The 18,951-nt window shown below is 37.1% G+C and overlaps 3 protein-coding genes and 1 long non-coding RNA gene across 6 annotated transcripts; 2 read left to right on the forward strand and 2 right to left on the reverse strand.

Annotated features, from left to right (window-relative positions):
- Window positions 1–683: 683 nt before the first annotated feature.
- On the reverse strand, window positions 684–11,993 carry gopc (golgi-associated PDZ and coiled-coil motif containing). Of its 3 annotated transcripts, none has more exons than XM_077553000.1 (9): window positions 11,484–11,993; window positions 8,173–8,337; window positions 7,517–7,540; window positions 6,808–6,983; window positions 4,872–5,037; window positions 4,707–4,802; window positions 3,451–3,615; window positions 3,211–3,376; window positions 684–1,928 (listed from the first exon to the last, which is right to left on the reverse strand). In XM_077553000.1, exons 1-9 carry the CDS (start codon window positions 11,742–11,744, stop codon window positions 1,813–1,815), a joined length of 1,335 nt encoding a protein of 444 aa, XP_077409126.1. In that variant the 5' UTR covers window positions 11,745–11,993; the 3' UTR covers window positions 684–1,812. The 3 variants fall into 3 exon arrangements, with proteins under 3 accessions (XP_077409126.1, XP_077409125.1, XP_077409127.1); XM_077552999.1 differs by having other exon boundaries at window positions 684–1,931; window positions 11,484–11,992; XM_077553001.1 differs by lacking the exon at window positions 7,517–7,540 and having other exon boundaries at window positions 684–1,931; window positions 11,484–11,992.
- On the forward strand, window positions 9,701–13,613 carry LOC144039562 (uncharacterized). The gene is made up of 2 exons (XR_013289481.1): window positions 9,701–9,808; window positions 13,264–13,613. It is a non-coding gene; the product is annotated as an uncharacterized LOC144039562 (long non-coding RNA).
- On the reverse strand, window positions 12,219–17,239 carry alkbh1 (alkB homolog 1, histone H2A dioxygenase). Its single transcript, XM_077553002.1, has 6 exons — window positions 17,102–17,239; window positions 16,681–16,789; window positions 16,403–16,565; window positions 15,441–15,531; window positions 15,120–15,313; window positions 12,219–13,585 (listed from the first exon to the last, which is right to left on the reverse strand). Exons 1-6 carry the CDS (start codon window positions 17,237–17,239, stop codon window positions 13,186–13,188), a joined length of 1,095 nt encoding a protein of 364 aa, XP_077409128.1. The 3' UTR covers window positions 12,219–13,185.
- Window positions 17,240–17,405: 166 nt separating this feature from the next.
- On the forward strand, window positions 17,406–18,908 carry slirp (SRA stem-loop interacting RNA binding protein). The gene is made up of 4 exons (XM_077552943.1): window positions 17,406–17,568; window positions 18,188–18,246; window positions 18,331–18,438; window positions 18,674–18,908. The coding sequence occupies exons 1-4, from the start codon at window positions 17,502–17,504 to the stop codon at window positions 18,722–18,724; spliced, it is 285 nt and encodes a 94-aa protein (XP_077409069.1). The 5' UTR covers window positions 17,406–17,501; the 3' UTR covers window positions 18,725–18,908.
- Window positions 18,909–18,951: the final 43 nt, after the last annotated feature.

An 18,951-nucleotide genomic window follows, 5' to 3' on the forward strand; every position in this document is an offset into this window, starting at 1 on the left:
CATGCAGTTGAAAAGTAACTTTTCCATAATGTTTTCCAAAATGACAATATCCTTTTATTCATCTTAATGGCAAAACTATTTTTCTGTTGCCCAGGAATGCTGCATTCGAGGACGGTCGGATATCCGACGAGATTTTTCCAAAGTTCTGACCTGAAAGCGTTCCAGGCTAAAGTAAACAACGAAAATGGCGGATTGTGATAAATAGTTTTTTTGGGTCGTCAAAACCTCTAGCAAACTTGCCTTCTCGCAATTTTGCTTAATTTATTGGTTTTTATCTCATTTCATAGAGTTCAATAGTTCACAGTATAATTTCATGCAGGGAGATAGCGACATACTGTCACATACGTTGTGTTACAAGTGGAATATTTATGAAGAAAGCTATGTAGTTTTATACTCGAGTAAATTGTGTTGTACCATTCACGGTCTGTTTCCAAAGGGGTGTGACGTGACGTCACATTATAGTCCGTTGGTGGAATTTTCGAGGTCAAGGAGGCGTTCCCAACTTCCCATACACACTTCCTGGTTTGAACTCGGAAAAAGTTACGACCATCCTCGAATGCAGCATCATTACTCCCAGTAAATTCTACCTTACTGCAATGTTGCATTGTTGGTACTTTCCCATTTATATTCTTGAAGACTTTCAAGACAAAAACAAAAAAAATAATCAAACTAGTTCAAACAGATCAAGGTAAGAAGCGAACTTTATTTAAAGTCTGAAAAACCTGCTCTGAATACATTGACCAATAAAGAGGCAGAAGAGTGAAAAGCTTCAGTACAAACAAGAGGAACCAGATGAACAAATGCAAAACAACACATAAATCACATAAACATGTTAAGGTCAGCGAGTTTTGCTTTACTAAGATTTCCACTCAAAGAGGGAAAAAGCACACCGATTCTTTCTGGGCTCTCAATGTTGGTGACGGTCAGTGAGTCTAACTCTCTTACAACAGCATATGACATAAAGAAAACAAGTATTTTGTACATACAATAGAGTGCATATAAAAGTTCTACACACCCGTTCAAACCCAATCACATTCAAACTTGTGTTTAATGGGAGTCAGTAAACACCTGTCGTCATTTAAAAAGCATCTGATTAACCCAAACAGCTTCCACAGCATCAGAGGAGACCCTTAAATAAATCTCACTTAAACGAGTGTGTACACTTTTAATCCCACATTATTGTAAAAACACTTATATTGAAACTTCATTATTACATCACCAAAGTTCATGAGGCAGTCAAAATTTACATATAGTAGTGTAATAGTAAGAATTTAAACCAGAGTCACTGCCATATATATATAGGATTTCAACAGGCACAATGGCACTGTGTGAGTTTGCAACTGAAGGCATTGGAAGTTGTAACATGGAGGGACTGACTCCAAATTTGGTGGTTCTGTCATGAAAGGGCTTTTTGTGTTAGCTTGATGTGGATGACAATAATGGAAACGTTCAAAACAAATCTGTCCAGTAGCGCTGTTTGATGACATGCAAAACACACAGCATGAGGGCTTTTATGGTTGTTTCATCGACGAACCACTCCTGAATCCACTGACTTCTGTTTGGACGGTTGCATCACCTTCGCTCTGCATTGCTTTTTGCATGGACGCAAAGCTCAAGGGTTAGCTCAAAACACCATTAGCCAAGTTTACATGCTGGAAAATTGGGTAGACTGTAACCCAGTTAGTGCACTCGAAAACCAAATCCCAACATTGAAAAATCTACGGAAAAGAACAGGGGAAACCAACTAACTTGTTTCAGTACTCTAAAAAGGATTTGCACAATAAAACTTTGTTTGGTTACGGGTCAGTGGTCTTAAGAGGAGCCGTGAGTGTCGGGGGGCTTGGAGGGAGTTTCCTCTGACGGTGCTTCACTGGAGATTCCTCTATCTCCGTTTTCTGTTCCGTTGTTTAGCGACATATTCTCCAGACCTGCTGGAAGGTGCAACAGCGGAATCACAATCTCTTGTAGCTTATCCTTCCTCTAAGCACTAACAAGGTAAGTTTGGATCAACTTTAAAACTTTTCAAAAAGTTTGAAACCTTTTTTTTTATTATTAGTATTACAATAACAAACAGATCTAAAAAAAAAAAAAAATGGACATGCTAAACTAACACATCAATTTTGCTGGGCTGTCTTCTTTCCTTTCATCATGTTTCAAAAGGAGTCTCTCAAGCAACTTTTCTAGGTCCATTGTTGTTTTCTGTCTATATCAATGATTTCTGTCAAAACGTGTAAAATGCCTATTTTCGTTTTTTTATAAAGATGACGTTGACCCAGTCATTTATTGTTCCTCTACTACAATTTGCTCCTAACATTTTACTTTTGAAATTCAGACAAATCCAAATTAATTTATTAATACAATTCAAATAGCCACTACGAATAGGTACTTAGGTGCTGTTATTGATAATATATACTGATGGCCTTGTTCGAAATGTGTAGCTTAAAATGCGGTTCTTCTATAGCAGGGGTCTGCAACTTGGGGCTCTTTGCAGCTCTCCCTCTAAAAAATGTTTGGTAAAATATTAATCGATATATATTTTTTTACATTACCATTAACCATTAATTTATTCAAATAATGTTTTATATATATATATATATATATATATATATATTTAGATAAAACATTATTCAAATAAATGAATGGTTTAAATTTTTTAAATGGATCCTCAAATATTCATAAAATGTCAGAATTTAAAAAAACACACCACAAAATGCCCCAAAACAAAAGAAAGGTAGAAAAATGTGCCCCCAAAAAAGTCAGACAATTGATTAAAAGGCAGAAAAGAACATGTTCAAAAAGTAACCATAAAACATCCAAAAATTAAAGAAGAAATCCCCCAAAATGAGTATTATGTGTCCACAAAATTGCCAAAAATGTCAACAATTTGACAGAAAGGCAAAAAAGTCGGAAAATGTATGAAAAAAAAACATAAGAAAAAATAAATCCAAAAATGTAAGACAAAAGAAAGAAGAAAATAATCTCTACGTATTGGAAGCTGCTCCCCTATTTTTTTGTGTTGTGGTGCAGCTCTAATGAGCTCTTCTTGAGCTCTCAGTAAATTAGACTAACACCAAAACAGTTTCCATCATCACAATCTTCAAATGTTTTGCGGCTCCAGACAGATTTGTTGTTATTTATTTGGCCTAAAATGGCTCTTTTGACAGTAAAGGTTGCTGACCCCCGTTCCATAGGAACAAATCTTTTACATACCCTGTAATGATGCAGAGTTGCTGCTAGGTGGCGCTGTACCATTCTCCTCCAGCTCATCCAAGTAGAGTCTGTAGCGATGCCCGTTGTCGTCTTCGTACTCCACATTCTCATCATCGCTGTCCACCTCTGGAGCCACGTACACTACTTCAAACTCGATCTGTCCCGACTGGTACCAACAAGGAACACATTTGGAGAAATAAATGAGGCATGCGTGCGTGCGTGCGTGTGTGCCTCAAGTACCTGTTGAGAGAGAATGGTGACCGCCTCCTTGTGTTTAGCATCACGCAGGTTGATGCTATTGACAGCCAAGATGGCGTCTCCAACATGCAGGCCTCCACATCTGTCGGCAGGCTGGCTTGGGTGGATCTCGGAGATGAGAATAGGAACGCCATGCTCCTTTCCTCCCTGAGAACACGTCACACGCACATAGTTGTTTTTTAGTATTGCAGTGTTTCCGCTACATTCATTTTGTAGTGCCGCTGCTTAAAAAAAAAGTACGGGGGAAAAAAAAAAAAAAAAAAATCAAGTAAGGAAATCAAAGTGGAATACTAGTGTGTTAACTTCTGGAGACGTGATATAAACTCTTTTTCTAATCCTCCACCATTTTAAATGTTTTGCCGCCATTTTGTGGCATCAATTGGTGACTACAAACCTGTTTCACTATTCACAGGATTTGGCCTCTATCCACACACAAATAGCTGTGTTAAAAGTTTTTTTTAAATTGCGTGTTAAAATTTATATTAAAATAAAAATAAACTAAAAAAAAAAAGGCTATTGTGGCTTCCTGGTACGCAACTTCCTAAATTCGCTAGTGACCCCGCCATTTGTTTTCAGTGAAAACCGCTATTGGCTTACATCACCATAAAGACCGTTAGAATATTTTTTTCTCTTTTGTCTACCCATTCAAAGTGTGCCAGTCAAACATAAACAATAACAACAACAACAAGCTATCATTTTTGTTTGTGAAAAGAATTTGTTGTCTTGACAAAATAGATAAATACATAAAAAATGTAAAAAATTAAAATAATAATAATATATATAAATACATATGGTAACGGAAATACTAGAACCTTGAGCTTGTGTGTGCAGACTCCAATTTAAGGGTAAGTCAACCCTCCCCAGGTCGGTGTATCCCCAAATAGAAGGATGTGCATGGTTGTACAGAACCATATCTCAGTTTTATTTGTACTAGTGCCTCTCGAAAACAATTCATTTTATGTCCACTTGAGTTATTTTGGTCCTTGGAAATGTCTTGACATGAAAATGCCCAAGTACAATAGATCACATACAATATTAAGCAGGCAATCCTTGTACATGTACTAATGTTACTTCATTTCTTATTAGGATAGCATATTTTTATTTATTTATTATTTAACCAGAAATGTCCCATTGAGATTAAAAACCTAAATTAGCGGCAGAAGTTACAGTTGCAGCAAAATTCACATGACATAAAAGACCAATAATACAAATCAGATGTTCTTCCTTTGAGTTCTCACCGTGATGGAGATGCCCAGACCCTCATGGTCCTCTTTGACGAGGGACACCTTCCTGATAGGACCCACTCCCTGGGATTTCTTCAGCATGTCTGGATCCTACAATGACAACAAAATGAGCTCCACAAACATGATTGGACAGTTAGCCCGTCGTATTTTGTCACCCACATGCCCGACAGGCGAGGGAAGCGGTTTCTTGGGATCATTGCGCCCCTTGCATGCTCGGATGACGGTCTTGTGGCGGTGAAGGTGGATCTCGGCCTCCAGCTGGTTCCACAGCTTGTCATGTGCCGGCCCTTTCATGTCACGGCCCAGTAACTGAATTTGTTGCACCCTAGGATGAAATCAGCCAATTATTTTCTTCATGTAGACTTTTTTGCTACCCGCTTTCCAAGTCGGTGTCGAGCACCTCACGACAAGAACGACTCCTTAACTCATTCAAACCCAAAAACGTGTAACCTTCACTTCCAAAAAATTATTTAGACATTTTTTTGTTTTTATGCAAGAGCAACAGAAGGCTTTTTGATGCAGCTTCTGACATGTAGAGGTCGCTTAAAGGTGGCTCATTGAGCCATTTTCAGCAGCAAAAAGTTCATATTTTGTCCAGAAGGGCTGCTCGATTATGCAAAAAAATTATAATCATGATTACTTTGGCAATAATTGAAATCATGATTATTCAAACTTTTTTTTTTGGGGGGGGGGTTACAAAACAAGAACATGTTTAGGCATTTAAGAATATTAAGACCAGTAAAAAACAACAACACTATAGTTATGTAAGTTCCTTCTGGACCAAACAGAATTGATAATAATATATATATATATAATAATATATATTTATTCATTTATGTTGGCAAAAACTTTGGAGTGCAGCTTGTACACTGCAGAAAGACGATCATTTCTTGTTTTGGTACAAAACAAGAAAATGTTTAAACGTTAAAAAATATCTATATATATTAGGACAAATAAAATTATTTGAAACACTATAATTATGCAAGTTCCTTTTGGATGAAACAAAATTATTAATTAGTTATTCTAAAATTTAAAAAGGTGCAAATGTATACATTTAAACAACTCAAATATTAGTATTAATAATCTTTTTGTACAATTATGCTGATTTGGCACATTTTAAAGTGTAATAATTGAAATTGTAATTGAATTTTGATTAATTGCACAGCCCTATTGTCCAAAATGGATTTGATAACTTCATTATTTTTCCATGTAGAATTAATACCTTTAAAAAATATTTTTTCCACTTGTCGACTGAAGATGACATCACCTGTGCTGGGAAGTAGGTAACGACCAATCATGGCTCAGTTTGCTGACCAAACCCAGAAAACAGGTGAGCCATGATTGGTCGTTACTTACCTCCTCAGCACTAAAGTGGAAAAAATAGTTCTAAAAGTTTTTTTTCTAAACGTACTAATTGTATACAAAAAATTATGTAATTATCAAACTAATTCTGGACAAAATACTAACTTTTTACTGCTGAAAATGGCTCAATGAGTGAAGTATCTTTTTAAAACAATGATAGTTAATACAAAAAACGGCCAGCAGGTGTCAGCAGAGTATAAAAGATTAGCCAGGGCCATGTTGCAAACGAGCTTTTTTTTGACAGTGTTTTCAACAGGTTTGTGAATAATGATGAAACTTAGCTATATTCTAATGCTAATTGCTACAATATACTTTTTTCCTGATGAAAGAAGAGACTCAAATCTTTCTTTTGGTTGGTTCCATGATTTGATAGCAATAGAACAGAATATTCTGTGAGCCTTGCAAAATCAGTCTAAGTTTAGTGAAAATGGCTGGGAGTGAATGAGTTAATGTTCTTAACGCCTGACTTTGGGGTCATTTGCGTGGAGTTTATCTCACAAGTAATGTAATTTAAGGTGTATTTCCAGTCAGCTTCATTGCCCAAGGTTATTAAAGGGGAGTTGGGTTCCGTCTATGGATGCGACAAGATTGCTGGATCCTCCCTCGGCAGCAAATAAATGCAGATAACAGAATATTGCGGTACAAATGTACCTTCATTCAATTTGTTGCAGTTGAATGTGACCGAAAAAACACATCTGATAATGGTATCAAAATGCCGCGTTGAATTCCTTACCTGCCAGCAAGCTCCTTGTCCAAGTATTTGGCAGCCAGTCGAGCGCCGTACACCTCTGCCTGTAGTACCGCCATGTGTCGACGGAGAGCCTCATTTTCTTTCTTAAAAAGTCTCACATCAGCCTCGAGCCTCGCCTCCACCAATTTCTCCTTCCTGCTGGCCTCCAGCTCCTGCTGCTGTAATGTAGACATCCCATGTAAACAATACAGGCAGTCACGCACACAATATCGTAAATCGGGATGAGCGGGTACTCGCGACGGGTATCGATACTAGTATGATACTGGCTCTTGTAGCCATTTTTCGGTCAGGAACTAAAGGCTGAACTGGTTATTTTGCATGTATTGACCGCCACGGGGCTCCGGGTCTTCAGTTCTACTCAACAACTGAAGTGCAGACAGATATCGTTGTATATAGTATATTGTCACTGACTATACTGCGCTGCTATGAGATGTATGACGAACGGAGAATGTGAAACAGGAAATGGAAATACAGAGCAGCCTTCTAAATTAAAAGCATGGATTTCAAAACAAGATATAATCAAACATCACACACTAAAGAGCTTGAACATTGAACATTGTGGATTTGCAATTGCTTTATACAGGGGCTTGTGTGTGCATTGAAAGCACAATATATCATCCACTACACAGTATTTACTTAAAGAGCTACTGTTTCTACCACTACTACAAAAAAGGCATGCATACAAACTTACCATCTGTTCCATTGTTGGGGCAGGCTTTAGTGGATAAAAGGCAGAAGAAGAAAAGAAAGAAGTCACAGATCAGAGATCAAAATGATCAATTTAAGTGTGAGAAGTAGTTAATATACTATTAATACAATTGGAGCTTCTTAGAACTGAAGAAAGGATCAGAGTCTATAATGTCGATGCAGAAGAGGCAGAAAAGACAGACAAGTTAAAGGGATGCTAGAGGCCTGATCAAAGAGTGAGTAGAGTGCCACAAGATGTTGAAGCATTAAAAGAGCCTGTTCAGAAAGACTGGTGATGGTCATGTGTACTTCACAACAAACACATCCGTGAACTCTGTCATGTGGCTATTTTTTTTTATAGGGAAATAAGAGCTCAACTAGTTTGCGGTCTGAAGAGAATAGCATGACGTCAGCTAGTATACAGGTGCCTTTTTAACATAATTGTAATGCAAATATAGCTGTATCTCAAACTAGGTAATTGACCTGATAGTTTCCCCACTGTAACTGACAGTTGTTCATAACTTTGATTATTTTTTTCCCTTGCAAACATTGTGCCCAAATCACCCATTTCTTACGCTAGTGTTGGGTGTGAATGTGCTCTTCATGATTATCAGCTCAGCTGTATGTCAAGAAACACACAGCTGTCCACCATCCACTTACTAGTCTGTCTTTGATGGAGTCAGAGTCTGGAGCTTGTCCTTCCTTGGCATGGAGCTGTAGCTGGAGAGCGTGAAGCTGCAGTAACTGGTCATGGACTTCTCTCTCCACTACCGACCTCTCCGCCTTGGCGTCGGATAGCTCAGAGCGAAGATCTACCAGCTGGGCCTGGAAGGATGGAGGAGGTGAGGGACAACAGAGGATCTGAGAGGATCTTAAGTCTTGCGTCAAGTATTTTGAATTTGAATTTCTTTATTTGAAAGGGACAATGCACATTAATCAACATTTTACTATGTAAATGGGCAAAAATTAGCCAAGTTAAGCTAATTTTCATTGCCAGTCCATTGGGCCGATGTACAATGAGTCATTAAAATCACAAATACATTTCCAATTGATTTTTCCAGTATAAACTTTTGATGACAAATGATGCCGTAAAGTAGAGTGCAAAAGTCTGGGCAAAACTAGTCAAAATTTCTGTTAATAATTAAGCAAAGGACAGATTAAATGATTTCCAAAAGTCATGAAGTTAGAGACGATAGTGTACCTTTACATTTTAAACAAAATCATATTTTCAAAATAAAATAAGAGGGAAAAGGGCAACATTTGGGGAACCTGGGTGAAACCCACTATTCCATGCAGGTAGCTCAGTACATATACTTTAACGCTTTTACAATGTATCTGACGGATTCTCACCCAAATTCATTTTTTTATTAGCAAATACTTCAAAGCTATACAGCCATCGTTCAGAAAATGTAAATACAACAAAACAAAATGGAGGCTGACCTAAGTATTTTCCCAATGATGTCGTAAATGTGGATCACATTTGCACATCCCTAAAAATAACTTTTTTGCAAGTAGGCATCGCTACTGCGGTCAGGCCAGCCTCCATTCGAAAAGACAAAGTCAAGCCAGCCGTAACGATTGTCACTACTGTGCATTATGGTAACATTCCGACATGCTGCTGCGTTGGCCAACTTCAAAATAAAAGCTAGTCAACACCTGGTTTAGGGTTTAAAATAAAAAATCATTTAAAATTCAAAGTTTTTTTGAACTTTTTGATAAATAAAACTCTGATAAAATAAACTAATTTGAAAATTTAAATTTAGACCATTATTGCTGATTTTAAAAAATCATTCAAACTTATCCCAGGACGAGACCAGGTCTAAGGGACACCACACCAGGTATCCAACCAAAGTACTGACTGAAATCTGGTGTTGCATTTCAAAATAAGACTCACTATGTCGAAGTGTGGGGGAACATTCACCAATCCACAGAAACAGGCAGTGAGGATTATTTATTAAGTGTGATTTCTATACTCAACAAAAATATAAATGCACCACATTTCTTTTTGTTCCCATTTTTATGAGATAAACTCAAAAATCTAAAACTTCTTCCGTATACACAATATCACCATTTCTCACAAATATTGTTCAATATTGTCTAAATCTGTGATAGTGAGCACTTCTTTCCTGAGATAATCCATTCCACCTCACAGGTGTGCCATATCAAGATACTGATTAGACACCATGATTAGTGCACAGGTGTGCCTTAGACTGCCCACAATAAAAGGCCACTATGAAAGGAAAACCATTTCGTAATGACTGGTTTTCTGAGTCCCCAGGATTTTACAGGAAAACAGGTCAATCATCTTCTGATATTACACAATTTAAAAAAAAAAAAAAAAAAAAAGCATTTAAGAAATTCAACAACTTATTGCTTTTCTTACTGTGTTGATTTGTAGGCCTACTTGTAGTTTCCTTAAGTTATCATTGATGGTATATTGTCCATTACCATCGTTGGTATACTTGTGGTATGCTATTCTATTACGTGCTGCTTTGTGCTTTTAATTTGGTTCTTGTTTGTTCCTTAACAAAGTTTGGTATTGTTTTTTTTTTTTTTTTTACACTATAGCATTAGCTTTTGATGCTGTGTTAAGAGTAAACACATTGTTTTCATTCATTTTAAATATATTATTTTTCTATGTTTAATGCAAAATTTATTCTTGCTACAGAGAAGCCTGCAGCAGGTAGCTAAATATTTTTCTCACCTTAATATTAAATGTGAATGTGGATTGTACTAAAAAAAAAAAATTCTTCCCACTGCGTGCCTAGGTTTTAATTGAGTATTGATTGGAAAATTACGTTTTGGTTGTATTGTTTATATTTACCACTGCCTGAAATCAATGAACTATCCATCCATCCATCCATCCATCCATCCATCCATCCAGCCACCTGGTTGAATTTTATTTTTAAATCTCAGTAAATGTATATAAAGCAGGTACTCTTGAACATAAAACAATGACTTTGCTAACACTAAATTATACAATGACAAGCGTTGGCAGAATATTTAACCACTGGTGAAATTTTAAACCTTTGCTGGAGACCCAGCCACACCCCCATGTTGAGGTAAGTAAAACTCTGCAACTGTATCTGAGAACGTCAGTCATTAGTTTGTCTCGAAACAGACAGCAGCTAATTGCCTATTCATTACCACTGTCAGTGATTTATTGACAAAAATGTATCAGAGACAGCAAGGGTAAGACTGTTCTTTGAAAATGTGTTTTAGGAAAAATAATCTGAACCAGTTAAGATTATTCCGTTTTTATTAATGTTTAATGAGATCGAGTCCGGGCTTCGGCCTTCCTGGGTGGACTTTGCATGTTCTCCCCGTGCTTGCGTGGGTTTTCTACGGGTGCTCCGGTTTCCTCCCATATTCCAAAGACCTGCATGTCAGGTTAATTGAACACTCTAAATTGTCCTTAGGTGTGATTGTGAGTGTGGGTGGTTGTTTGTCTCTCTGTGGCCTGGATTGGCTGGCAACCAGTTCAGGGTGTACCCCCCTACTGCCCGAAGCCAGCTGGGATAGGCTCCAGCGCTCCCCCGCGACCCTTGTGAGGACTAAGCGGTTAAGAAAATGGATGGATAATGGCAAGTTAATGATGAATCACGGAAATGAAATGGTCATTGATTACAAAGGGCAGGTGAGACTTACAGGATTTTATGCGGGGGTGGGGGGGGGGGGTATCAATTACCCTTCATTTACAAAATTAAATTAATAACTAACTTTTTAACCCATACAAGTGCATAATCGTCATTTTTTCCAGGCTAGTGTAATCATTTTGAGTATTTTCCTAAAATACCTTCATGAAACAACCAGAAAATGTGTTATGTTTATAATTGCATTTGGGGGGAGCTAAAAGGTAACAGGCTAAACCCGAAGGTAAAGTGGATGAGCAATAATTGTTTCGGTGCAACTGTGACGTATTGAAGTCCTTAAAAAAACGACAGCGTACAGCCGAATGGTCAGCTACTAACCTCCAGTTTGTGGTTAAGTTGGAAAACAGTCTGGGATTTGTGGCACAATTGAGCAAAACAAGAGCTAAGGCTGGTCATCTTCTGCCGACCCTCGTACGTAATGTCCACTTGGTCTGGGTCTATTTCCCCGAGCAGCAGATCCACGTCCACGAAGGCTTTGTCAAACTCCTTCTCGAGCACTTCTAGCCATCGAAACATTGACATACCGGTGCCGAGGGCCGAGTTGTGGCCCGCCGGAGAGCAGCCAGCAGAAGTGGACATAGCTAAAACACAGCAAACGTTGACGCTAGGTCACGAGCCACCTAACGTAAGCTTGCTTTGACGGCGATAAATCTTTATGTAACCTCGTTGTCTTTGAAACATTAAATAATATTAAAATCCCATTGATGTAATGATGCACCAATCAAATGCAGGAAACATCTAACATTATCTTTTTCTGATTAATGCCACTGCTGACCAGGAAGTCCCTCATCATCAGACTGTTTATGCAAAGCGACTACTTGGGTCTGGGCCCGGTGGGCCGTCTCACTGATCCCAGGGAAAAGCAATGGATCGTCGATCGATCACGTACAGATCTTAATATTTAAGACAAATTTCCTACCATTTCATGAAATCATGACTACATTGAGCTGTTTAGTATTGTATGATGTATCATACATATTTATGATTCACTTTTGTTTGAAATGGAACAAAAGCCAAAAATGGCATGTGGTGCGACCAAAAAGAAATAAACAATTTAAGACTTGTATTTATTTATTTAGTTTTTAATACGTTTAAAGACAGGTGTTTGTATCAACCCATGGGAGCAGCTATATGGTTTGTACTGTCTTACAACTCTGTGGCAAAGTCCCTCTTTTAGCAATTGATATTATTTTGAGCTCATGTGGTATGACCTGGGGGGATCAAATGTATATTTTCATGATAATTTTATTTGTGTGGCTAGCTAGTTAGTTTTGTTTAGATAGCTAACTGTTAGCCTCATAAATTTGATTTAAGTTGAAAATATTATGTGGCGCAACCAATCATCATGTGGTGGGTGCGTCAATTGTAGAAAGTTTTCCATGGTAGATGTGTCCTAAATTATAGATGTCCTAAATTGTAGATAATATTAAATGGTGACATGACCCTTACACATTTTAATACAATTTAATTCCCAAATTTATAAAAGGGAAGCAAAACATTTTGCCTTAGACACACTCAATATAATGAACTCTTGTCAAGGTGGGTTTGAAAGAACAAAATATTAGCTTATTCAAAGTTGAATGAAAAAATATTGTTTGTAGTATCTGTATTGTAGTTTCAGTGTCATTTCCAGCAGCAGTATTACTACACTAATTCAATTAGTACAAACATATTGTGTATTGTTCTCTATGTAAATTTAAACAATACTGTACTATATTTTTCCTAAAGTAATGTCACATAATTATATTACTTATTGTATATTAAAGTCTATTCAGTGTGACTCTAATACTTTTTCATAATCCTAAACGTTAAGACACAAATGATCTTTTCATCTGTAGCAGTGAAGGTAATTTTTCTGTTAAATATATCTTATTTTGGCTAAACTTTCAAGAGCTTTCTAATCTATTAATCCTGTCCAAAAGATCAAAACTGCAAATCACAATTGTGTGCCACATCTAAAGTTTTAAAAAGCAAAATAAACTTTTTGTGAACAGTCCAAATAATTGTCCTTGCCCGGTCTTTATAATGTCTCTTCAATATTGGGTGAGTCACTATAACGTCTCCTCTTCATATTCTTTTCATCTTCTGTTTGGTGCAGAGAAGGTGTCTCTGGGAAGCTCTGCCCTTGCCCCAGAACCTGTCTGACAGTCATGTTGATCCTGGAGCTGCGGATGTACCTGGAACATACAGCCCAGTCTTCTTCAGACACCTGCTCCACAATGGCGCCGCCCTGCCAGCTGCGTAGCTCGCTTTCGACAAGTGCCTCTTCCTGGTGCGCCGGAACTATGCGAGGGACGGCGTGGTAGAGGAGGCGGCTCTGCCCCGACATGACCATAACGTCTCCACTGTGCATGTACATGGCGGTGGGAGCGTCCTGTCTGTGAGTGCCACCCAGGAGGAAAATTGCTGACTGGCCAAAACTGATAAAGAAATATGTTTGTGTGTTAACACCGAATTGGTTCATTTACTGTAGCAGAATTAGAATAATCTTTATTGAGAAAGTACGCAAAAACACACAACAAATTTGTCTCTGTTAATACGAGCACTGCAGTAACAAGCAACTATGACAAACAAAGATGTAACATATGTGACTAGCTACGACTAAAAGGTCCTCAGGGGTCCAAAAAACATAAAAATTGAGATATTTAGATACTCTATTTCTACACTTAATTATTTCCCTTTAAAATAAAAATATATGAATGCTAGGTTGAAATTTTGAAATGAAAGTTTTGGCACATACATCTTTCAAATGACCATATTGGCCTCAAACTTTCAGGAACTGTTGAAAGACCACTAGAAAGTCAATTTCAATAGCAGGTAAGGACATCTTCCAAGATTTCAACCCTTTTAAAAGTTTAAGAAGATTGACCTCTCAACAGATTAAATCGGCCTTAACTTTGAAGATCACATTAAGACTGAACAAAGTGCAATTTCTGCAGAAATTGTGAGGGAATGCTGAAAAGCTGAATGCTATTAGCCGAATGCTAAGATTTGGATGCATGTGCTTATAAAGTAAATTGAAAAATAAATTACTTAAGTACTAAAATGTGATCCAAGCGGGGTTTGAACCCAGGTACTCCGTGGGGAAAGGCAATTGCTCTAAGCACTGAGTTAACTAAATGTTAAAAAACATGGCTAAGGGCGTATTTCTTTTGAAAAGTGTCATCTGATGCTGAACACTAGCATGCATTTAATTATTTCAGTGAAATTATAATCCAATAATTATAATCCATTTCCTGGTATGGGCGTCAGTTGGTATACATGTATACACTTATCATAATGGCCATGGATATACAGTATTTGTAATGAACAGTCGGACAAGAGATTCAAACCTGCTACCTCCTGGTTACTGGACAATTCACTTTACCAACGTGCAAAGGTGTGGAAAGTTCGACTTATTAAAAGTTAAATGTCAGTCCCATTGAAAATTAATGGGGGAAAGTTCATGGTTAACGTTAAATTGTGCCAATACTGTAAGCAATGTAGAATCAGACGATATATTCCCGTGTAGGCGTGAATTTTTGTAGCAAGTTGAAATTAGAACGGTGTAAATTGTAAGTATTACGTGGGAGTTTTTGCACATTGAAAAGTGTGAGAATAAAAAGTACCAGAAATAATAAGAATAATAAAGGTTAGAAACAACATAAGTGGAAATAAATGTTCAGCACTCCCACAATTACATTTCATCTGCTGAGGCATCAGCCAAAGTTTGGTTGTTTTATTGTTGCTACTTGTGGTATTTTTTTTTATGAGGTCAAATAACCACAGTGGGAAATTTGATTTAAGAACTTAAAATTAAATCAATTAAAAGATTATTTTCCATTTATTGATACTTTATTATGGATGTTATGTCTCAAATGCATTTAGCTAAATCAAGAAAAGAAAAACATTTTGATGGTTTTCATTTTATTACAAACAAAATTCAATCGTTTTTTCATTTGAATACTCGCATACCTGAAGGACAGCAGTGGGCGACTATGATCCAATTCCGATTCATCCACGTGGATTCCTAAAGAGGAGTCCGACCTGTAGTAATTGAGAATTCCAGCCTCTGCATTGAAGCCTGTGAAGCCGCAGGCAGTTGCTATTTGGGAAGACAGAAGGTGGAGCTCAGTTGGGAATGGAGTGTAGTGATTTGCAGAGTAAGTCTATGAAAAAGCAACAAGAAAAATTCCACACATGAAATATGAGTATTGCTTCAGTTCTTGTTGAGAGTAGGATAAATTGGAAAAAAAGAAGTGTTTTCAAATAATCAATTTTAACATCTCGGGTTACCTTGCTATTCCAGTTGTAATGATATCCCAAGGTGACCCAGCGCAACCTCTCCAGAAGAGTTCTGGGCTCTCTCTTTCCAACAGAAGGAAAACTGGAGGAAAATTTAAACATAATCTTTATAAACATTAGCTACTCAAAAATACAAGTTTCATAGTAATTCATAAAGTTAGTTGTATTTAAAAGGACCCTAAAACATTGAGGACATTTTTTTGCCACTGGATGGCATAAGCATTTCTTGTTGGATGTTGGTGAAAGGAACAATACATTTTTCTTATTGAAAATAAGGGCAAGTTAATTCGAATATGAAGCAATTCATTAACTCAGACTGTTTTGTTCATTGTTAATGACAAATAATCCCCAGTCCGGACAAATATATATATTTTTTTATGATATTACTATTTCTATAATAATGCTAGCAACGCTAGCAGCCTACCAAGTCCTCTCGAAGCAGGGAAGAGTTGGTGGTGCTTCACAGATCTAAATGGCTCCTCCACTTTAAACATTGCGTATATTGGCTGCAGTGCAGTGCATTTCTAGAAAGTAAGTTATACGTTGACATGTCTGTCTGTTGCGGCGGGACTGAATTCCCCAAGTACAGGGCTTTCCAAATAAGAGCATAATCATCCGATTAAAAAAAAAAAATTATGTTAAAGGGGCTTCAATTGTTTTTAATGTGCTAATTTTGACACCCCTAATATTTATTAATTACGGGACACTAGTTAGTAGTTGGATTAAGATGTATTAAAACAATTTAAGGGACATGAATAATTCTTCCTGTGACTTAAATGTGTTACTATCTGGGTCTCACAAAGGAGGTATTTGTTTTTTCTTACGTATAAATAAAAATAAATCTCTGGGCTAAACTTTTCGGTTCATCTTGCATTTTAAGGCGAGGTCTATTGGCAGACACCTCTGGTTTTAGTTTTGGTACACGGAGATACAGTCAGGTACACTTGCCTCACCTGAGATTAGGTACACTCTTGGCCCAGATGTCCTGGGTATCAGCGGAGGACATGTGCATGTCCAGGTTGCAGACATTTGGCTTCAGAGGGTAAGTCTTCAAACACTGTCGAATCCAGAAGGGCTGGGAGCCGCGAAGGAATGGGTTAGTGATGAAAATGAACCCTGGAAAACACACAATATAAGGATAAACACAAATAAAGGTAATTTAAGGAGAAATTGTAACAAGGTTTGACTTGACTTTAGGATTGTCATTATATTGGCGTTTTAATCAGTTTACCTGGGTAGCCCTGCAAGTTGAAGGCTCTCCAGTCTTTGACGGGATGTAATCCAACTTTGGCAGCATCACCATCACTCACGGCAGCTGGATCTAGTTTCACTGGAACTATCTGCCACATATACACATAGAGTTTAGTCTAATTATCTGCTGTTTTCAACAAACAAACAAAAAATGACTAAACAACTGCGAATCTATTCATCACAGTTCAATTTACAGTCGACAAATATTACCCAAAGCAAATATCTGGAATGACATTTTACCATTGCAGGATGATAATGGTGTAAAAATAATGTTTGATAAGACAGATGTAGACTATTATTTTATTTTGATTAGGAATTCTTGTTTAATTTAAAGTACAGTGGACATATGCCTTGCGTGGGGAAAAACAACTTTTTTCTCGATGGATTGATATTTGCTTCACCTTATCATTCGTCACACATTTAGAAAAATCAATAACATCGCCGAAATCCGGAGGAGGGTGTCTGCGCTTGTAGAACTTGAATATTTTTCTAAACGCATCCTCTCCGGTCTCCACCACGGACGCCGCCATCTTGGCCATGTTTTAGTTCTACTTCTGCGTCATGTGTCAATGCAAGACTGCCACCAGCTGATCGGGAGGTGCTATGATTCAGGATTTAGGCGCATCTGTCATAAAGATTTTATCCACAGCCTAGATTTAGAACAATGATAATCGTCCAAATAAAAAAATAGTCTTCACTTGATGTTCTAAATCTTTAATTTTGAATATTAAAAAACTAAATAAAAAAACTGCATGCCGGAAGTCACACATTGCTTCCTAGGTCAATGTATTAGGTGAAAACATGGCGGCGCCTGCTAAGAAGGTGTTTGAGGTGTTTGTGTCAAAAGTTCCATGGACAGTTGCTAACAGTAAGTTGTTTTTATCTCTATGTTAAATATATGATTTATTTATGTGCCAGTTTAAAGTGTATGTCAGTTCATTAAATGTTTTATTTGATCATCGCCCTATGTCTATCAGACAGTCACCTCTACTAGCTACCATGATCTGATCTACTTGACTATTTTTTTAATGTCTTCGATGGCTAACAACGGACGCTATTAAATGGGAAATTAGTTCAATCTCGCAGATAAGTTTCATATTTTAAAACTTATGTATTTACTTAGAATTTAACTATGCTGTAGTTAGATAATAATTTACTTTTATGTTAAGTAGTATTAATGAAATAATACACTTGCAAAAACAGTAAAAATTTGGAAAATCTGCTGCATGTTGCTTGCTTTGAATATGAAAAGAAAGCGACATCTGGTGGACAAATAAAAAATTGAAAGCCAATAGTCCGACTTGAAATTTTAACAAAGCATTGATTGTAGATTAGTTTGTTAACGTAACCGCAAAAAGGCCATTTTTCAGTACGTTTGATAGTGGCACTATTTTGTCACACGGAACAAACGTTAGTTTTTGTTTACTTTTCCGTTTGAGGCTAATAAAGAACAGGGAATGCTAAAATTTATGTGTTGACACATGCAGATGAGCTGAGGGAGTATTTTGGACGGTTTGGACAGGTGAAAAAGTGTGTCCTCCCATTTGTAAGTATCCCCATAGACATATAATCTTAAGAACATCTCTCTATATTCATTATTTGTTCTACATGATCTCCTGCTCTGTAACAGGATAAAGAAACTGGCTTCCACAAAGGATTATGTTGGGTGGGATTCAGCACAGAGGAGGGAATGAATAACACACTGCAGAAAGATGTACACTTTCTGGAGGAAGCTGAGGTAAAGTGCATCATGCTTGCTTTTAAGTCCTGATGGTTTGAATCTATATCGCCTGTTTATTACTGTTGACCATTAAACGCAAATGCAAAAGTCAACTAGTGGACTATAAGATTTAAATATGCTCTTCATGTTAAGGTATTTACAATCATTTTAAACTTCAGATGCCACAATAATCTATTTTCACTTCAAAAGGATGAAAAAAAATATTGATGTGGCAAACTTTATGTATTTTCAGCTTCAAGTTCAGCAAAACCGGCGGCCTATTACTAAATGGAAATACGACTGAAGCTCCAAAGGTGTCCCAGTGATGACCAGAAAAAGTTCATTTTTATGTGTTAACATCTGTGCATGATACTGACCATTATCTCTGAATTCAATAGTGAACATTGTTTCTTGGAACCATTCTGTCATGTCAATACAATTGATTACGTTTCCAATTTACAGCAATAAAAACAAATTATTCAAGCCCAGTTTGCTGCCTGTTCTGGTTTTCTAATAAAAGCAAGCACTGGA

This window comes from Vanacampus margaritifer, chromosome 19 (genome assembly GCF_051991255.1).
Source record: "Vanacampus margaritifer isolate UIUO_Vmar chromosome 19, RoL_Vmar_1.0, whole genome shotgun sequence".
Taxonomy (NCBI): domain Eukaryota; kingdom Metazoa; phylum Chordata; class Actinopteri; order Syngnathiformes; family Syngnathidae; genus Vanacampus; species Vanacampus margaritifer.

Bases quoted from the DNA above. Each gene is read 5' to 3' on its own strand.
- slirp (XM_077552943.1), top strand. From the start codon at position 17,502: ATGGCGGCGCCTGCTAAGAAGGTGTTTGAGGTGTTTGTGTCAAAAGTT. The intron at 18,247-18,330 runs GTAAGTATCCCC...GCTCTGTAACAG, and splicing joins AAAAGTGTGTCCTCCCATTT to GATAAAGAAACTGGCTTCCA. The intron at 18,439-18,673 runs GTAAAGTGCATC...ATGTATTTTCAG, and splicing joins ACTTTCTGGAGGAAGCTGAG to CTTCAAGTTCAGCAAAACCG.
- gopc (XM_077552999.1), bottom strand. From the start codon at position 11,744: ATGTCCACTTCTGCTGGCTGCTCTCCGGCGGGCCACAACTCGGCCCTC. The intron at 8,338-11,483 runs GTTAGTAGCTGA...CCATCCTTCCAG, and splicing joins AACTTAACCACAAACTGGAG to GCCCAGCTGGTAGATCTTCG. The intron at 1,932-3,210 runs GTATGTAAAAGA...TGCACCTTCCAG, and splicing joins CAACTCTGCATCATTACAGG to CAGGTCTGGAGAATATGTCG.
- alkbh1 (XM_077553002.1), bottom strand. From the start codon at position 17,239: ATGGCCAAGATGGCGGCGTCCGTGGTGGAGACCGGAGAGGATGCGTTT. The intron at 16,566-16,680 runs GTAAACTGATTA...TGTGTTTTCCAG, and splicing joins CAACTTGCAGGGCTACCCAG to GGTTCATTTTCATCACTAAC. The intron at 15,532-16,402 runs GTGAGGCAAGTG...ATTTTCCTCCAG, and splicing joins AAGAGTGTACCTAATCTCAG to TTTTCCTTCTGTTGGAAAGA.